Genomic DNA, 21,721 nt, shown 5'->3' with positions numbered 1-21,721 from the left:
GATTGCTACATCACTTGTCATTCTCACGGGATTAATGACAAAACCCTCCTGGAATTGTATGGATTTGATCATTAAACCTCGTACCAACCCATTATCTGAATTCATTATAATTGTTAAACTCTCCCCATTGGTTCATAGGTTGGTACTAGTCTATCGGCCCTAAGGCCTATACAAGCCTAGCCATAACAATTCCCTGGATATTTCTTCCCACAATATTTACTTCCCTGGACCCCTGTCTAGCAAGGCGACTGACATGATCCCCGGGGTGAATTTCCTATCTCCCATCCGATTGTCAAGTTTCCTTTTGAAGAGGGCCACGGAGGCACTCTGCTTGACATGTATAGCAGTCTATTCCAGAGTATGGGGAGTCTCTGGGTTAGGAACCTGTCCCTCCACCATGTTTTGTTCATTGTGATGACAAGGTTTAGATCCCTGGAGCGTGTGGCGCTGAAAGATTGGGATTTCTATAAGTGGAGCATATCCAACAGCTCAGGGTTTGACATGGCATTGTATGTTAAGCAGAGATCACCTCCGAGTAGACGATATGCCACAGAGTATAGCTGGAGTTTTTTTTAGATAAAATATAAAGTGCATGTACTGCAATCTTTTACTAGTGCTCACCACGGTGGTGCCTGTGCTTTACCCCACGCTTGCCAAGCTGCCTACAGCGGTCCTTAACTCCCTTACCTCCTATGGTACCTCATATATCTTTACCACTAGGTGGCACTGCTCTCCCACTTCCTGATTAAGATCTCCTAAATCTATTTTCCTTCTCTCCCAAGCTATCCCCCAACTCCCATTCACACTTGCCCCACTGGCCTACTTTGACTTGACTTGAGCTGTATTTCACCACCTTACTCCCCTCAGCCTCGTTTTCCCCTGCTGTCCCTGTACTTCATTCACAAAGCACACTTTTCTGCTTCAGCTGGCTGATTGGTTTCAGACAGCCTTCTATTTAGCCATTATTAGCCAATAACCAACTAATCACTCCAACCCAACACGGCTTCCGTCCAGGCCATAGTACAACCACTGCACTTCTCTCCTTCCTAGAGACAATAAATCTTGCCCAGGACTCTTGAAATAGTTTCTCCTGTTCTTCTAGATCTGTCCAAGGCATCCGATACCATCTCCTAAACCTCTCTCCTAGAATACCTTATCCTGGTTCTCTAGCTACCTCTCCAATAGATCTCAAGCTGTAAAATGGGGGACAGGCACCTTAACCTTCCTTCCCACCCCCACTGGGGTTCCCTAGGGATCCATACTCGGTCCAGTGCTGTTTAACATCTTTATAGGTTCACAGGTTAGTACTAAGCTAACTGCCCTTGCGAGCCATTTTAAGCTTAGCTAATTATCCCTTGTGAGACTCAAACCCTGCACCTTGTGTTTGTAAGGCAAACACCTTAACCATTAGGCCACCCTCCCAACAATTTCCACAAAGCCATACCCAATACCAACACTGTACAATATGCAGACAATTCCCCATTAATCTGCAGTGCCACCAACCTCCCAGAGCTTCAGACACTGACCCAAGCTGTTTCTCCGCCACTGAAAATTGGATGCTTCAGAATCACCTCTCAATAAATGCCAATAGAGCCAAAATATTAGTATTCTCTCCCTCAAAAGCTTCCTCTCTTGATAAAAACTCATTCCAAATCATTAGCCAAAACAACTCCACTATAAAGGTTTGCCAAACTACTTTGGGTCACTACTGATGAACACCTGAAATTTGACACTCACATCCAGCAAAACATTAGGAAAACCCATTTAAAACTTGGTATGCTATACAGGAACATCCAATTTCTCTCTCCTTCCATCAGACAAACTCTTGCCACTACCCATCTACTCCCCTCACTAATGTATGGCGCTCCTCTATTAACTAACTTTGCCACACTCACTTCAAAATTAGAAGCCTGTTATAAGAAGATTTCTAAATTTATCACTAAAGCCAAATACTCCTCCCATCACTGTATTGCCCTTAATTTGTACCACTGGCTTGAACTCTCCAACCATCTAGACTATCTTCAGATTACCACAGCACACAAGCTAATCTTTCAACCCTCTAAGTGCCCTGCTCTATGCAACATCCTTCTCCCCTACACCCCTCAGAGAACTCTCAGATCTACTCACCAAAACCTAATCTGTGTCCAAAAACCAAATCGCCATGCTGGTCGGCTCCTGCTATCCTTTTCCTTGGCAAAACAAAATAGAATCATCTTCCTTCCTAAGGACCTGTGCAAACTTTGAAAACTTTAAATCTCAGTTACATTCCTACCTTTACTCTAACAGAAAATGCAACTGCATTCTCCCCGCCAAGTCCTACAATTCTCTCTCCAACTCTAAACCCCCTCTCTAGCTGTGATTACTAGCCTCTCTAGCTATCTATAGGCTACCACACATGTACATATTGTAAATATCAAATTTGGACCATGTACCTAAGAATTTACACCTGCTCTCTAACATGAAATGTAATTGTAAATTGTTCATTAATAATATTGTCTGTATCTAAAGGTAACGTGTACCTAAGAAATCACACCTGCTCTCTAGCATGAAACATAATTGTAAATTGTTATTCTTTTCTATATTTTATCTGTATCTAAACTTTGTAACATGGAGTTTTTCTCTCCAGGCCTCCACTGAAAACGGGCTCCCTGAGCCCAGTGGACATCCCCGGTCATCAAACTGGAAATAAATAGACGGTCAGCAAAGGGCGTCTACTTTAGGCCTGTGATTCTTTTAGTGAGGTATTTCTGCGGCCTTTCCAGCTGTTGCAGATGTCTGGTTAGGTACATACCAAATGGGATGTTGTACTCTATAATGGGTCTAATGAGGGATGAGTACAGTGGGACGACCACCTCCTTTTCTGGATGAAAAGCCCTTAGTGATCAGGTGTGCCACATAGGACATTTGGTTATTAAGAATTAGATTACTACAGGTAATTATAGAAATGTACTCGTATATTACTTAAATGAGTAAAACATTCTTCTGAAATTTTTGTTAAATTTGTTGACGTAAAAGTTACTTACTAGTATACAGTTTTGAATATAATCTATTCCCTTTTTGTGAACCAGCCATATGATGTTACTTGTATAACTTTGGCTAAGATGCCTCATGTACATAGTTATGTAAAGCATTTATTTAACACACTAAATGTGTACAGTGTGATATCACTATTAAAGATTTTCAGTGCCAGAGTTCTGTTTTATTTTGTCTTATGCTTGGTCATTATTATTGTTTATCAACATTTTTACAAAAATCCTACAAAATGATTCTGTTAAAAATAGGGCGCGCTCACACACAAACAATAACCCAAGATCACTGGCTTAAAGGATGCTTTATTTTTGCTTCTCTTTGCCCCTGCTGCCTGCCAGCCATCTGACCTGCCTTGGATAACTAGCTCAATTATTCAGTCATCACCAGAGAATTGGAGTTAGCCAAGCAAGGTCATCGTGTAAACAGCCATCAGGGCTGGTTTTAAATTTCCCATTTTTATCCCTTCCCTCACTGTGCACACCCAGCAACAACTCCGGGGCAGAGCTTGAAATGGGTGCCAGTGCTGTTTGAACCCCTCACTTCTACAAAGGATAGTCATCAGCAACACAGACAACCCCACTTACAGAATGCTCCTCATGATAGTTTCCTACTCTTCACCAGAGAAATTAGATTGTGCATATGTACCCCTGATTGCATCCCCCCTTCCAATTTGGGAGAGGTAATCCCATCCTCGCTGCCTATGTGGTCAAATGCCAGACCTAGTACCCAAACGAAGATGACTGAGCCACAGTCCGATCTTTATCATGCTGCAGGGTTTATTGATGATATATATATATATATATATTTTTTTTTTACTACTTATATGCTGGCAAACTCAAATTCACATATTCGCTGACTGTTCTGAATGCAGTTTTATCGCACATAAAACAATACTTAGCAGCTATCATTTGAAATGCACAATATTCTCATACTTGTGTAGGTCTCCTCATTTGGGAAATACTTCACTGCAACATTTACTTATTTAGGCAAGCATTTCCGAAACAAAAAAGAAGTTTTCTTTTCCCCTTATCATTCAGTATTTAACAAGCAAGTGCACTGACATCCTAGTGATTCAGCACAAGTACAAGGAAACTCAAGTGCTGTCACCAAACTGCACCGTTTCTTACTTCTGAGCACAGTCATTCCAGATGTCCTAATATTTTCAGTGAACTGGTGACATCTTATATATCATTAAAAAAGTCACTCCACAATCACAGTCATAAAACTGAAGGATACAAAATGCACAAGCAGAAATTCCATGTTTAAACACGAAAGTACGAGAACATGTCAGTACACTACCAACAGTTACCTAAATGCTGTTGTAATCTGGTAAAGTATGAGAAAATAAAATAACTGATAACTGAAAATTGAAGTTGGACATACAATATTTTCTTAAATTATTAGCACTGTTTCTGTATCAGAATATTAGGATGTAACTTCAACATGTGGTATGACTTCCTACTGTGCCACACTCTGCCTCTATTACTTAGCTTCATAACCACAATGTAACATATCAAAAGCTGCTGGATTTGAAATATAATGCAGCTACAAACACTCAAACAATACAATCAGGTTATTTAGCTGTAGATTAGACTCTTCATTAAATAGTATATTTTGTACAACTCACCATTATTCTTACATTCTTTATGCATTGCTTTGCCCATTTAATCTGCTTAAGTATGCCTTTATTGTTTTAAGTTTAATTTACTCACTTTTAGCCTTTCGTGACTGATATTTATTATATACTTGTGCACTTTTATTTACTTGTAACTCAAAACGGCAAAACCACAAACTGAAATTAGAAACAAACAGCTGGAGGGAGACCACAGAAGGCACACGTAGATCAAGTAAAATACAGAATTTATTGTCAAGCGCTTTTCGTTTGTACTCTAAAACAAACTTCATCAGACAAATTAAAACACAAAAACTCAACCTTATATAAAGACAAAGTAATTGAATAATTACCTCATCATTTAAACATAATAAATTAAGTGCAATCAATAAAGCAATCAAAAATACATCTTTTTTATATAAGCTTTTAAAGAAACCTTTTCAGAAAAGCCTTATCAAAAAAAGCTTATTCTAAAAAGCATAATCAAAGAATGGACAGGCACCTAAACAATAACACTCACACACAATGTTCAAGACTTATAAAATTGTGTGAAATAAAAAAGTATATGACCAAACAGTGTACTAAATAACCAGGATGTACTGCCAAGAAATGTAATACATATACTTGTTGGTAATTTATAATACTAAGTAAAATATAAAATCTACTACAAAAATTTAACAGATATTTATAAACAAAATCTATATAATATATATGTATAAGAACAACCTAAAAATATATATAAAAAATACACATACTAATAACATGCCCTATTCATCTTAATAAACTTTTTATTTTCAAAATACAACTAATAGAACAACTTTCATTCAAACCTGGGAAATTATAAGCATTTAACCTTATCTGCCATAAAAGCTCTAGTTCATCAAGTCTAAGTAAATCAGAACCACTTCGAAAATTATGAAGAACTTGATCCATTATAGTAAATTTAAAACTATGGTTAGGGAACTGGACTATATGTTTTGCCAACGCATTTTCAACTTTCTGTTTTTTAATAGCGTACAAGTGCTCGTACATACGGTCACGAAGTCTTCTTTCAGTTTTCCCTACATAATAAGCCAAACAGGACTGGCATTGAGCTAGGTAAACAACCATTTTAGAATTGCAGATAACTCTCAACTTCAAATAATATTGAAAGTTATTAATACAGAATCTATTAGATTCAGTAACGTACGAGCAATACTTACAAGCCTGACATTTGAACATGCCAGCTATTCTAACTGGAGGTTTTACTTGTTGTTCAAAAAAGGCTTTAAGATTTTTACCTCTTTTGTAAGTCACAGAGGGACGTTCACCAACACAGGCAAAGACGCTCTTATCATTCTTAAAGATTTCCCAGGTTTTTAAGCAAAATCTGGAAACAATCTCTGCTGTTAAGATTATAAGTTGTAATAAAAGAAACCACAGTACTTCTTTTTAAAGAATCAGTTGGTGAATCTGAAAGTAATACTGGGCTATTAAACTGTTAGTCATTAAAAAAGGGTTGTTCAAAATGGGTGCAAAAAGCTGATTCTGACGTTTAGTTGATACTTCATCAATAATTTTGTCTACCAAATATTCAGGGTAGCCACGATGGACAAACAAACCTCTAATGTACAAACACTCAGTGTTAAAATCATGGTCTAAAGTCGTTATACAGGCTGCCCGAACAAGTTGTCCCTTAATAATAGCCCGTTTTTGATGAAGTGGATGACAACTAGAAAAAAATGAATTACAATATGTATTTTTTCTAAAAATTGAGGCTGTAAGTTTATGGGAAGAGAAATCTTTAGTCAAAAGCACGTCCAAATATGAAATAGAATCTACACTAAAGGTGTATGTGAAGGTCAAAAAATTAGTAGTGGAATTGAAGTAGTCCACTACAGACTCACAAAGGGAACTGTCACCATCCAACAAAATAAAGATGTCATCCAGAAACCGGGTATAAAAAATAAACTGGTCATAAAACACACAGTTGTTGAAGACAAAAAGGTGCCCCCATTGGGCCATAACAATATTTGCTACACTTGCCCCACATGGAGAACCCATGGCAACACCCACTTTCTGAAGGTAGAAATTCTCTTCAAAAGTAAAATAATTATGGTCCAGAACTAAATCTAATAGTTCGTGAACCAAATTATTTTCTGTTTTGGTACAACCATGACGCTTTAAAACTTCAGCAACCCAATCCAAGGCTATTTCATGTGGGATACATGTGTAAAGATCCTTCACGTCTATGGTTAAAAAATTATACCTAGGGTTGAATTGCAATTGGTTCATCCTATTAAGAAACATCCATGAATCCTTACAAATTTGTTTCAAGTTAACCAAATATTTTTGAAGGATAGAGTCAACAACCTTAGCACATGGGTAGGTGGGAGATCCTCTACCATCAACTAATGGACGCATCGGTGGATTTATAGGATCTTTGTGGATCTTGGGGATACCAAAAAATCGAGGAAATTTAGGAAAAGAAATAGACATGTAGTTGTAAATATGTTGAGAAATACTACCTTCAATAACATTCTTAATTGTTGCATAAGCTTTGTTGGTTTCAGACAGTGAGCTCTCAACATATGAAGGTGAATGCAATACTTCAAGAATCCTATTGTTATAGTCACAATTATCAAAAATGACTACCCCACCTCCCTTATCGGGCTTGCAAAGCCTGATGTCATTTAACTGAATAAATTCAAGACAGTCCCTTTCCTTCGAATAATTATTACTATAAGAACCCTTAAAATGCCCAATCTGGGCTTGATTACGAATATCAAGCTCACACACAAGCTCGAAAATTTGTAATAAAGGGTGCAATGGTGGATTATATGTACTAGGAATCCTAAAGTTACTGGTGTTTGTTAAAGCTGAATTTCCCATCATTAAATTCAAATTAAGTTTCCTAGTAAACAATTTTAAATCAATAATTGTTTTAACAACATCAAGTTTTGACGGTGGAACATATGTATTACCCTTAGCAAGTAACTCAACCAAATCTGTAGAGATATCAACTGAAGAAAAATTATATACCTTAAAATCGCCACTCAGATTATACAATATTGTAGGGCTGACAGGACTTAAAATAAAACTCTCTTCAGCTGAACAAGCAAAACTATAAGAGGTTGGTGCAGGGTTAGATAGTATGCTAACACATTCATGTTCTAAAGATTCTTTAAAAATAGGTGAAACCATAATATCAGAGTAATCTAACACATTAGGAGACAAACAGGCATCACTTATTAGTTGTACTTCTGCTTCTTTTTCTGGTTGTTGTATCCAGTTTGTTGTTTCTGTCTTGCTCCTAAAAAATTAGGGTCATTAGATCTTAAATTATAATGACCAGTCCTGTTGCCATGTTGTGTTAGTTCAATATTCCCTGACACAGGTTGAACTGACATCTGAATTGATGGTGTCAGATGCCACACCATCAACAACATGATAAGTCATTTTATTGGATGAAATATTTCCTTTAGCTCCACTAGAGAAACCTGAGTTAACTGGCCCCTGCCATACTTGTGCTAGTGATGGTCGGGGGTAAGCAGTACCCTCATTGTAAGCTTTCAAATCTCTGTCCAGTGTTTTTAACTTTATTGGCCTTGAGCTTATTTAAATATTGGTCGATGCTGGTAAAAAATCCTATTATATTCATACTTATAACGGGTAAATTCAGCATCAAGTTTAATCTTTGCATCAAGTTCACAAACTAATTTAGTGATTTTAGTAACAGACAGAGCATAATGTTTAGACATTAGTTCCAACAATTCCAGTCCCTGATGATCAAACAATACCAATAAATCCTTATGAAAGGCAGAATTAGCTTCAAGCCCTGTAGGGAATTGTGAATGTCTCAAGCCTTTAGGGACAATTTTATGCTTGAGACATTCCTGGAAGTAAGAAATTTCTAATTGAGTTTTCCTTAGTTTAACAGAAAGTTTATCAAGTTCTTTAAGGCTAAATGCTATACCCAAGTGTTCATTGGTCAAATCTGTACCAAATTGTGATGTTTCTTTAGTATTAGACCCAAAGGCAAAGTTACTAGCCATCCAGTTATTAATATCAAAAGAAACACTGTCCTTTGACACATTAGAAGAAGCTGTACCTGTTAACGGTAGTCCCATAATAGAATTTGGAGGTAAAGCTGCTGCTGTTCCATTTGAAGCAGGAATAAATGTACCAGTATCATCACGATCCACTCCGCTGTTATTACAGCTTAACGGCAGTTGAAATTGGTTAATTCCATAAGGTTCACGAGCCAGAATACTCCTCTGCCCGCAAGGGATGTCATAAACCGAAGAACTAGGAGATAATCCTTGGCTAGAAACAAGAACTGCGTTTGGTATCAGCGCTGTTAGAACTAGAAGGCTGTGAATGAGTACCTCTAGGCACATCTAAATGACGCTCCAAGTTGTCCAAGCGCGTCATCAAGCCATCAAGGCGCGAAATCAAAACGTTAAGCTTGCAGTTCTCAGATTCAACCACTTTTAACGGTGCCAGACCATTCGAGTCGACTCCACTGTTAGGCATTACAGGGTTGTTGATAGAAAGCGTGCCATTGTCCTTGGACTCAGCTCCAGACGCCATAAATAAACTTGTAACTCAAAACGGCAAAACCACAAACTGAAATTAGAAACAAACAGCTGGAGGGAGACCACAGAAGGCACACGTAGATCAAGTAAAATACAGAATTTATTGTTAAGCGCTTTTCGTTTGTACTCTGAAACAAACTTCATCAGACAAATTAAAACACAAAAACTCAACCTTATATAAAGACAAAGTAATTGAATAATTACCTCATCATTTAAACATAATAAATTAAGTGCAATCAATAAAGCAATCAAAAATGCATCTTTTTTATATAAGCTTTTAAAGAAACCTTTTCAGAAAAGCCTTATCAAAAAAAAGCTTATTCTAAAAAGCATAATCAAAGAATGGACAGGCACCTAAACAATAACACACACACACAATGTTCAAGACTGTGAAACAGTGTACTAAATAACCAGGATGCTTTTTAGAATAAGCTTTTTTTGATAAGGCTTTTCTGAAAAGGTTTCTTTAAAAGCTTATATAAAAAAAGATATATTTTTGATGGCTTTATTGATTGCACTTAATTTATTATGTTTAAATGATGAGGTAATTATTCAATTACTTTGTCTTTATATAAGGTTGAGTTTTTGTGTTTTAATTTGTCTGATTAAGTTTGTTTTAGAGTACAAACGAAAAGCGCTCAACAATAAATTCTGTATTTTACTTGATCTACGTGTGCTTTCTGTGGTCTCCCTCCAGCTGTTTGTTTCTAATTTCACTTTTATTTACTATCTGAGAACAGGGTATTACTTAGGGCTATAAATTGGTAAGCTGAGATATCCTCCTGTAATTAGCATGAGTATACTACCAGTAAATATGTTTTTTTTTTAATTTATACTTGGCTAAATACAGACATGTCAGGTGACTGCTACGTTTGGTCTCTAGCTGCATTTATAGTGCTGGCAATACTAACCTACTATGAAGAAAACTATGGGGAAGTGGAAAATTCTAACAGCCTTCCATGGGAATTCTTTGCTTGTGTATGGAAAATTAGAGACTTCTTCCATCTTTTCCTGAGATTTGAGTGTGCGTGTGAGTGAAATAATTTGAAAGGTAATTGCCATGGAAATGCAAGGGAAGATGCGAAGGTTCATAGACAGAGTAATAAAAAAGAAGCCTGGGGCAGTATGACAAAGACTCAGCTCTGTAAATGATCATTATGAAGTCATAAGCTGGGTATGGCTGTTGGAAGGCCATACCCAGAACAGCTGCAAAGATTTCCCAATATACTCTTCAGACAAGGTTTCATTTGGTGATGTGGTTACTAAAATCAGATTTATGTGACCTTTTCTTTTGTTTTAACTTGTTTGGTATCAGTGGTGTGACCACAGGGATGGTCCCTGTGGCAGCCATTAAACCTACTTTTGAAGTACAGCAGATACAAGGAGCATATCAATTGACATCTGTGAGATTCAAACCCCTCTAGAAATAGTTGGTGTCTTTCGGCTTTTCCCGGTTAGGGGTCGCCACAGCGGAACTCCAGTCCGCTAATGATTGGCAGTAGATTTTTACGTGCCGAGTTGCCAGCCCTGACACACAACCTTCAACGAAGGTACGCCCATTCACGCATGTCTCCACACAGAAGACGCTCTAACTGAGAGTCGAACAGGACAATGTCTTACTGTGAGGCGACAACGCTACCGCAGCACCACAACCGCAGTGTGTAAACCCCTCTAGAAATAGTGTGGTCTTCATATTTATTTCTCAAGTGGTGCCATTCATGACACTAATATCCCAAGGAGGTTGACAGTAAGGCCACAGCCCTAATGCATTGAAAACTGCTAAGACTGGCATGAATTATGTATGTCGCATTTCATTGCTGGTATCTCTGTGGTTGGGAGAGTCTGGGACGATTAGTGGATGTGAATATTTATATCCGTATGGAAGCAGAAAGAGGTTACTTCACTACACAGTGGTCTACAACACTGTATAGACTCTGAGCTAAAATGCTATCCAGAGAAAAAGAACAACCACTGGCAAACAAAGTGAAGCACAGAGAAGTTGGTAAGACTAAATGCTGTTCTTGTATAAAAACTTAGAAGAGTGGGGCAATATCGTGTATGTAATCCTAACCATAAAGCCTTTCTTTTCAGTTATATTTAGATTTGTGTGATGTGGCCCAAAGTGTCATTCTAGAAAACCACGAAGAAACCCAAACTGCCTTCAGTATCTGAAATGGCCATATTTTCGTCCTACTTCTCATCTATTACTGCCAAAGAAAAGAGAATGTCAGACTGATTCTAAGGGTGGTTACAAAGGGTGTACAAGTGCAACAGTGCATGGACTTACTACATGCAAATAATATAGAAGAAACAACTGAAAGATCGTGAACTAACATACTCATTATTAGTATGAAAGGTGAAAGAGTAGGGAATCTGTCGTGATAAGTCTACAAAACAATATATAGCTTTTTGCACGGTGTTCAAATAATTTGTAATCAGGTGCAGCATGTGAGATGCTGTAATGACATTCATTTCTTCCCTTATTCCAAAGGCTTACCAAAGGTGAACCAATGATTTTTCAAATTGCCAGCAAGTGTGTGTATTATACGTATGGGGGGGTTGTAAATATGTTCTGTAACAGACTGACATCTTATCTAGGATAATTTTCTCTGCCTTACACCCACTAATTGCAAGGATAGGCTGCAGTTCCCTTACAACCCTGTACTGGATAATGTGAGTAAACAGAGAATGAAGGAATGTTGGCTAAACAGCTGGAAGGGTATAAACAAATGCATTTCTGCATTGTGGCAGTTTAGAATACAATTAATTGCTGAATGGGGAAATACTACAGATATCAAGAAATATAATTATGTTTTCTGTAAACTTGAGGCTAGCAAATAATGGGAGAGGAGCTCTGTAGAATGAATATTTCATTATTTTGAAAACCATGACCAACAAATTACTACAGCATGGCTAGTAAGTGTTTGTGCAAAACCATGAACTCTCACTACCAAATGTTTTCATATTTCACAGAAGGTAGCATTTGTTGGTTTGTGAGTTTCATACCTTATTCAACAAATGAAGAATAGAATATTTCATATTGAATTCTTACTCTAGTCTCAAGAGCAACTATGATGGTTTGCAGCTTTCGTTGCCTTTGAGACACCTTCTGGTAATCTCCACTGTTTGTCTAAGTACAACACTCCTTTATAATTAAGAAATATGTTATAATTTGCTGCTTGAATTTTGCAGTTATTTTTCTGATCATAACTTTAATGATTTAGCAGTCTGATGAATTACCATAAGTTCAATGATTCAGTTTATACATTGTTTGATGCTTCATGTGAAGATTATAGACAGTTTACAAACATGCAAACCAAATTACTGCCTCACATAGAGCAAGTACTACTTCAGCAAGCAAAACCTTAACAAATACTTACGTAATCATTACAGGGGCAACTTTGTTGGTGATGATAGATTTTGCTTTATTGCTATGGATACTGACAGTCTGGAATGACTGAATACTGGCTGACCGACGGTTGTCCATTTCTCCTCTGCTTTGAGTGTCTTCAGAAGGGGGTGCTACTGAAACTGTCTGTGGACCCGTGCTGGCACTTGTACCCATAATCCACAAGCAGCTGGCAAAGAGAAAGAAAAACAAAGTGACTGAGAAATGAAGTAACCAAAAAACAAAGCAAATACAACAATCATATGTGATGTTGATCCCCATGTGCCTAACCAAAAGTACTGAAATCTGCATATTTCCTACTATTCTGCATATCTTAAGACTGCCCCATGAAGATGTCATAGCACAAATACATAGCAGTCATGTTTTGCAGATATCAGAATACAATAAAATTTGTCTTTTTAACCAATGGCAGTGAGCGACTGTCTTCATTGTCTCTCATTTGTCTTAGTGCTTATGACATCATCACAATGGTATGGGGAAATACCATCACTCTAAACTTAGTGATGACATAAAAGGAACCACAATATAAAATTGTGCAAAACAGCCCTGTCAGGCACAACAGTATGTACTTCTGTAAAGCCTGAATAACAATGGGTATACACTGCTGCAGACAGCCAACTGCCACAGAAGTTCTTCAGTTATTGCTAACTAGAAAAAAATCTAATTTACCACAACATTCCACCAATGAACATCAACAATGTCCACTTCTAAAATTTCAAAGTAAACAGCTTCATGCATGACTGACTTGCACTGCAAAAAATTAAATGAAATAGTAACATACCATATTCTTCCATTCAATTTTACTTCTGCAATGGAAGATGCCATGACAATGTGCACAAACTGCAAAACACACTTATACACAACAGTCTCATTTTAAACTGAAATGTGCGACTACAAGTGTTTTCAGGAACATACCTGCTTGTTCTCAGCATCTGCTCTGTTTGTCTGTAGATTGCACTGCAGTAGAAAATGAGACTGAACATTATCAGCTCATAATGAGTTAACAGCAGAGTAAAGGAGAACACTTTTTAGTAAAATGTCTATAAGAGTCATTGGCAGGGCTGGCCTTTGATCCACTGGTGCCCTAGGCAAAAGGGCTCCACAGTGCCCCACCATCACCATCACCCAGTGCCTCCATCCTGGTCTACCTACAACATCCAGATTACGTTTTTCTTCCTTCTTCTCAAGGTCTTGCTCTTCACTTTTTCCTGTATTCATTTAACACATCTTAAAGAAACCATTTCTTTACTACAAAAGAAAAAATAAATAAATACTGACAAAGCACCCTTTCTAGAGCAGTGCCCTAGTTGGCCTATGCCTAAGGTCGGCTATGGTCATTGGAAATGGTAGTAAACTGGCATAAAAACACAAACATGTAATCATATCAGCTAAAACATATGCCTTGTATTCCATTATACTTGCTGAAAGTCGAGTACTGCATTGGTGAATGCCACTATCAAATGATTTAGTACTGGTTAAAAGTATGATTATCTGTGTAAACAAGATTAACACAAGCCCAAATGACTATCATTAGCCACCAAGGAATCTGGTTCTCTCCAGCTTTTCCACAATTACTCGAATAATGACCTTGTTAGTACAGTATTCTGGTCATCACAAAAAAAAACCAAAAAACGCTGGAATCCATTTCATCTCAGGCAAGAAACGCCAAGGAGCTGCTTTCCTGACATACCTCTCAACTGTCCAGATTTTTGCAGGATGTCCAGATTTATGACTCATATTTTTAGTCTGTTCATCATCTGAAAATTCAAATGCAAAACCTGCTATTCTACTAACTTTCTAAGGTTTATAGGAGTAATATTTAAAAATTGTCCCTATTTTGGGGCTTTTGGCCCCTCTTATTTATGGCTTTGTCCAGACTTCTTGCCCGAAGACCAAGGACATTTATTTTTATCTCAGTTTGTTAACCTGAGTAGATTACTGATTGCTAACGAACAATTTTGATCTCAGTCTGGGAAAAGTACAGCAATTAAATGAAAGGTATAGAATGCAAACAAGAGTGTCAATTCAATACAATGTGTACAGAAAGGTTAGAGTAATGCAAGAAGTACAGTTAAGCACCAAGTATTTGAAGTGTTTTACATTATACAGTTAACTGCAGTCAAATTTAGCTGGTGCATTAAGGGAAAGTTACACGCACTACATGTAAGAAATGAAATACATTTATTCTTGTTGTACAGAAAACCTATAAATTAAACACGCGCAGTGTTCTTTTCTAACCCAATACCAAATTCACTATTTGAATTAAGACTTATGCAAGGTCCTTTTACCCTTACCTAGCACATGTACAGTTAAAAGGAAAATAGTCTGACACCTTATTTTAAACATAAGAAGCCTGTGTAAAGCCTGTGTAAATCATAGCCATTTACAAGAATAGAAAACAGTTCAAATAACATTCATGTATGAATCCAAAACATTACTCAAACCTTAGAAAACTCAGTTAAAAATAAACACATAAATAAGTCTGTAGGTCAAAATAGCAAGAAACAAAATAAATGAAACATATACTACATAAAGCAGGGTAAATCAAATGCTTAAAATCAAAGCCATAGAAGTAATCTTGATCTGATTTTAATTCATTTCAGTGGTCTGCCTCTGCTTTAGCTAAGGTTTTTAAGCCTCTATTAGTAATTCAATACATAGCAGTTATGCCCTGGTTTCATTCTTGGGTACTCGGTGTATATCAGGCTAGTTCAGGATAGTAGAGTTGTGCTAGTTGAATTTACCGTAGCAGTCGATATTCAAATGATCACTGCTGCAGTAGCCTTAGCTATATGGGCTATATCCTGCCAAGGATATAATGGCCACCCAGATTCCAAAGCTTCAGGGTACCTTCCATGCACTCAAACTGTCAAGTAGCTTGAGATGAACTGACTGAAAGGCAAATTTGGGCAAAAGCCCTTTAGAGATTTTCTGCCAACAGGAGCAGGACAGCTGTGCCGTTAAAGGGCTATACTAGGAACAACAAAACAAAAATATACAGACCGTGGGATAAAAAAAAAAAAAAAAAAAAAAAAAAATAAGTGGGCCAAGTGAGGGCGTGGCTACTGCATTAGTGAACATTCGAACATTTACAGTTACAGTAAGTTCAACAAGTTCAACTTACACAACTTCACTGTGATGAACACAGTACACAAACTGTATTGTGTTTACCACATCGATCACTGCTGTGGTAAGCCCTCACTATAACGGTAGATTAACATAGCTAACTACATTTGAGAGGTGGAAGGAGAAGAGTCCAGGAGCCCCATGAGAATGATATTAGCAAAACTTGATCTGGACCCAGAGATGGAATCACGCTCACGGTGCTTTGTAAAAGTATGTACAGAGGACCAGTAGTAGCTTCTAGAATATTTCTAGAATCCAACACTTTCCAAAAAGCAATAGCTGAAGACAAGGCCCTGCTAGAGAGGACTTTGCCTGAATAGATTTGTTATGTTGGCCTTAGGCAATCATTTGGAAATGGTCTGTTTTGACACAGGTTTTCCCTTCTTCTTACCTTTGTAAGAAATAAACAAATGATGCAAAGATCGGAGAGATACGGTTCTGTCAAGATACTTCCCAAGTTGTCTGTGGACATCCAAGATATCGAGCATCTTTTCTTCCTCCGTTTTAAAATCAATAAAGAAAATGGAGAGATGGAGAGTTTGGCTTTACCTAGATATCACTTTGGGCATAAAAGATGGATTAGTGCTCAAAGAAACCTTGTCCCTATGGAAAATGAGGTAGGGTCGACTAACCATAAAAGCTTGCAACTCTAATACCCTTCTTGCAGAGGTCAGACGGATTACTAAAACTATATTAAGAACCTCAGGTCAACTAGATTAGCTGGTTAAAATGAAGCAACTGTTAGCTTCTCCAACACAAAATTAAGATCCCAAGGAGGGGCCACTGCTTTACTTGGCAGCCTCTTATGCAAAACCCCTTTCAAGAATACTTTGACAGGAGACTGTTTTGAAAGAGGAGGATCTATGGTCAGACATGGTGAATCAGCTGATAAATGAACCTTAAAAGTGGAATAAGGCAGGCCATAGGATAGTAATTCACACAAATATTGTAAAATCACAGAATGACTAGCCCTGAATGGGTGCTGGGTATGTTGTTGGCATGAACTAGAAAACCATTTCCATTTGCTAATGTATGATTTCCTAGTAGCAGGCTTTCTTGCCTACATTAGCATCTGCTGCACACCTCGGTAAACAGGTGCCTAAAAGGAATTAAGACCTTCCCGTACAGGCAGCCAATTTTGATGTCAGAGTGCATCAAACACTTCTGTACATGTGTGAGTAGATCCACTCTGTGAGGAAGTTTGTGGCAATTGCAGCTGGCCATTTCCAAAAGAAGGAAGAACCACAGTTACCTAGGCCAGAAGGGAGTGATCACAGTGGTCTTGTGAGATTCCTTCTGAATCTTCAGAAGTACCATGGATATTAGTGGATTGGGTGGGGAAGCATACAGGAACATTGCTGTCCAAAGAAAAGAAAAGGCATCTGTCTTACAGGCTTCTTGCATACAGTCCTGGAACAGAGTCTTGGGAGAGGATTGTTCAAAAGGAGGCCTAAAGGTCTACTTGAGGAAATCCCCACAGATGGGTCAGTTGGAACCCCCTGCTCTAGCTTCCACTTGGGAGGGTCTGCCTTGTCTTGCTTATCTTGTTTGCTCTGATGGAATGTAGAATACCTGCAGAGTGAGACTGTGCTGTGAAGTTTTATCCCAAGCTAACACAGCTAGTCTACAAGGGGGTACAACCTAGTTACCCCTTCCTTCATGATATATCATAAGACTGTTGTACTTTTCTGAAATCACTTTGAAGAGGTCCTAGAGACCAAAGATGGTTCATACAGTTGAGTACTTTGACTAGGGCAAGCATCTCCACAGAGTTGAGTATCTTGATTAGGGCAACCATCTCCTGCATATTTATGTGACTGCATTTGTCCCTGGTGTCCCACACTCATGCATTTATATCCATCCTCAAACTGCTCACCAAGCAAAGTCCGAAGCATCTGTGGTGAGTGAGTGCTTTGGAGTACAGAGGTAGAAGGCGAGACTTGAATTTAAGGATATCTGCTGACTACATCAAAAGATTTCTCTTCTGACAAACCCCACCACTGAGAGTTGAAAAGAAGAAGGGTGTTGATGCTGGGAACAAAATATTAGACAGCACTTTGTCCTTCCCATGTGGAGTCTTGCCAGGTGCATCATGAGTGTCGTAGGTGCCATGAGACCCAACATTCTGAGCTATTCCCCTCAGAGTGAATGAAAACCTAAGCAGAAAACCTTGGAAACAGATTTACATTAGGACCTATTTTTTCCTGTGGTAGAAAAGGTCTTTGAATTGAGGTGTCTAGTTGACATCGCAGGAACACGATTCTGTGTGAGGGAGTCTAGGAAGACTTGACTGTTTCTCTTGGAATCCCAGAGATCTCTCACCCAAGAGAAAGATTCCTGACACCGTGAAACAGACTCTGCAAAGATAAAGTGATCTAAATATGGAAAATGAACTATAACTGGACCTAGGCACTTTGTGAACAATGTTGGTGCAATGGATAGGCCAAAGGTTAAAGTAGAGAACTGAAAAGGTGATCAAACATAAAAAAACTAAGAAACTTCTGAAGACTGGATGAATAGGATGCGAAGATAAGCATCTTATAAGTATAGAATTACCATGAAACTTGGAAGAAAAAGAGGTAACAGGCTGTTAAGTGACTATTTTGAATTAACAAAATCAAACCAGAAACCAAGAACAGTCACACTGGTGGGAAAACGCTTAAGAGTCAAGAAGCTTTTTTATACATCATACTAAATTAATTGATTACAAAATATTCAAATTAGTAAAATTTCCTTAGAGTGCTAGCATAAAGTAACAGTTGTTGTCTTTTGGCTTTTCCCGGTTAGGGGTCACCACAGCAGAACTCCGGTCCGCTATTGACTGACAGTAGATTTTCACGAATGCCGAGGTGCCAGCTCAACGTTCAACCTTCAGTGAAGGCACACCCATTTACGCATGTCTTTTGAACGCCCATCAAACTGCGGGGAGGACATGCAGACTCCACACACAGAAGGCACTCCCCGCACTGCAGCCGAGACAAAGAAATAATTTACAATACGCAGTGTACTTGAAAGATTACTGCAGCTACGATTAAAAACATTTTTTCAGTTTTTAAATGAAAATGTTTCAATTTCCAGCATACTAAAACTCAGAGCTGGATATTATTTTGGGCAATTATGCATTGGTACGCATTTGATGCGTGTCACATAGGTTATGGAAAAAAATTTTAGTTAAGAGTATTATATAAAAAACTGAAAAAAATGTTTTTAAGCATAGCTGCAGTAATCTTTCAAGCGCACTGCGTATTGTTGTAAATTATTTCTTTGCAACTGTTACTTGTTTTTACTAGCAGGTTTTACAACATAGTAGCTGTTTATGCTGGCACTCTGAGGAAATTTTACTAATTTGAATATTATGTAATCAATTCATTTAGTATGATGTACAGAAAGGCTTCTTGACGTATGAGTAATTGTTCTGACTATTTTGAATTGGGAGCACTACAACAAAAGTTTAGGAAAGAAACATCCAGGGCTGGTCTCCAAGCACTTTCTTTGGCACCAGGAGCATCTTTGAATAAAAAACCCTCCCCACATGGGAAGGAGGAACTGGTAGTATCAGGCCTTGGGACAGCATGTGATAGAAGAGTCTGATCTGTAGGATAAGGAATGACCCCCCCCCCCACACACACACACACACACACACCTGGGAAGGAGGAATTTCCTAAAACTGCAGTCTGCAATCTTGATGAGGGATACTGAGAACATATTTGTCTGAAGCAATCTGTTGCCAAATAGGAAAATGGAGATAAAGACTTTCTGGGGCAAAAGGGGCCATAATGGGAGTGGGTCGGGTCACAAGGTCTTTTGAACAGTCAGACATATCAGACTGTCCTTGGTTTTGGGAGGTTAAACACCTCTCTTGCCATTCCTTCTTAAACATCTGTTTACCTGAATTCTGTTGGGACTGTTTTTATTGATAAAAAAATATTGAATTATCACACGTGTATAAAAGTCATATTAAAGTCATATTAACAAGTTCACAATTACAAATATTAAAAAATATATAACAATGTGATGTATAATCTAAGCAACACTACATAAATTATTCAGTTGCTGCCTTCACTTAAACCTCATTCCTCCTCAAAAACATTTTTCTGCATGTACTGTTTGGACAATTTCCATGTTATCTATGTAATTTACTCCTACCGTTTTCTAAAGATCCCAGTTCCTCTTCTTTTACTGTAATTACAATATTCACTACTTGAAGATACTTGATTTAGATTTTAATTTCCAATTTCTAGTAAATCCTTTTTTGTTAGCCACAATAATTAAACGTAATGCCATATTGTGTCTAGCCAATTCAGATTCTGTATCCAAGCTCAAAAAATAATTTCCTAAGTTACACTCATTTGCTCACCCAGTACTACTGACAGAGTACTCTGTAGGGAAGTCTGCTAACCCATTACACACACAAAACATATGTCCCCGGTTACCTAGCTCTTTCTTCCCCATAACACTTTCAACATTTGCCATCTACCTGAAGAAAAATACTTTGGAGTCTGCTTGGTGTATAAATGCATCTATGCAAACACTTCCAGGCAAAAATCCTAAATTGTCCAGACTTTTTGTTGCATATTTGGGAGCCATAGATATATCCTCCAATTGTTTCTTAGTGAACTGCACATCTAACCTCTCTTCCCAATCTTTTCTGACCTCTTCTGATTGATTGCCATAGTTACCGTGTACTATTTTATATGCACTATTAATTATTTGTTTTTAACATCAGCTTCTCTTATAGATTCAATTCAGAACTCCATCAGAGCAGGTGTTTCATTTAGGATTCCCCTTTCCCTTTGTCTATATTCTGATATCAATCCCTGCTAGAGATAGCAATCACTAGCCTGCAATACAATAGTCTCTTCTCATTCTATTATCTTACCTTTTCTAATTATTTGTCCCCAATACCTCGGTTCCTATGCGAGATTCCTCCAGTAAATGCCAGCCCCTCTTGTCTATTCTCTGCATCTCTAATTGCAGTTATCCCTATTGGCAGAATCTCTATTATTCATTCCCATGTTGGCTTACTTTTTAATATACTTTCTGCTACTTTACAAATGTAATATTCTGTACGACTGTTATTCTCAGAGGATCTGCATCAAAAATCTCAGTCTTTCCTAATTTTTTGAACTCCCTCCTCCCCCCGCTTCATCATCCCTTTCCATTTTGAATTGTAGTTTCTGCTTGTATTGTATACAACAGCCTTAACTGTGCAGCTCTGAAATATCCCTCCAAATAAGGTAATCCTAACCTCATTGTTCTGTTGGATCAATTTATCCCACTTGGCTTTTGCCCTCTTCCCCTCCCAAACAAACTCAAACTCTATTAAATTGTTGTCTACAACTTTTCCTATGACAAAAATAAGCCTGACCTGTTGTATAAAACTAAAGTGTCTAGAAACATTTTTACTGCTTGTATCTTGCTAGCCATAGCCATAGGCAGGAGCTTTCAGTTGGTGTTATTTTTTACTTAGTCTCTTCCTACATGTCCTTAGCTGCCATAACCAAATCCTTTTTAATGTATATGCCCAAATATTTCATTTTATTATGTTCTAATAAATATGGGCACTGCACAAATTCATGTGTGGTTACATAGTTTACAGTTATAGCCTTTGTTTCATCTTCATTAATTTTATACCAAAAAAAAAGGTCTCAGAATATTCCATAACACACAGCTGTCCTTTGCTGGTTCCATCTGGCACCAACATTTCTTGAACACCATACAAATGATATCCTTGAATTTCTGAGGCCCTTATTTTCTTTGCTAGTGGTTCTAGATACAATACAAATAACAAAGGGAAGAGGATGCCCCTGCCTGGTTCCTCTGTCCAGACACAACATATCAGAGAGGAACCTCCCACACTTCGATTTTTGCCTCTGATTCCCCATATATCCTTCTAATTAACATTATTTTTGTATCACAAAATCCACATGCTTAAATTGCCCTACTAATTCCAGCCTACTCTGTCAG

General features: G+C 37.8%; 1 protein-coding gene across 1 annotated transcript in view; it reads right to left on the bottom strand.

The window, feature by feature from the left end:
- Nucleotides 1–21,721, bottom strand: part of PALD1 (phosphatase domain containing paladin 1) — a gene marked incomplete in the record, with an annotated part of 1,459,376 nt that overhangs the window by 1,143,752 nt on the left and 293,903 nt on the right. The window contains 1 exon segment of the mRNA XM_044056896.1: nucleotides 12,600–12,797. Coding sequence (XP_043912831.1) covers nucleotides 12,600–12,797 — 198 coding nt within the window.

This window comes from Protopterus annectens, chromosome 14.part0, assembly GCF_019279795.1.
Source record: "Protopterus annectens isolate FY-2018-M chromosome 14.part0, PAN1.0, whole genome shotgun sequence".
Classification (NCBI taxonomy): domain Eukaryota; kingdom Metazoa; phylum Chordata; order Ceratodontiformes; family Protopteridae; genus Protopterus; species Protopterus annectens.
This window is presented reverse-complemented; position numbering and strand designations above follow the sequence as displayed.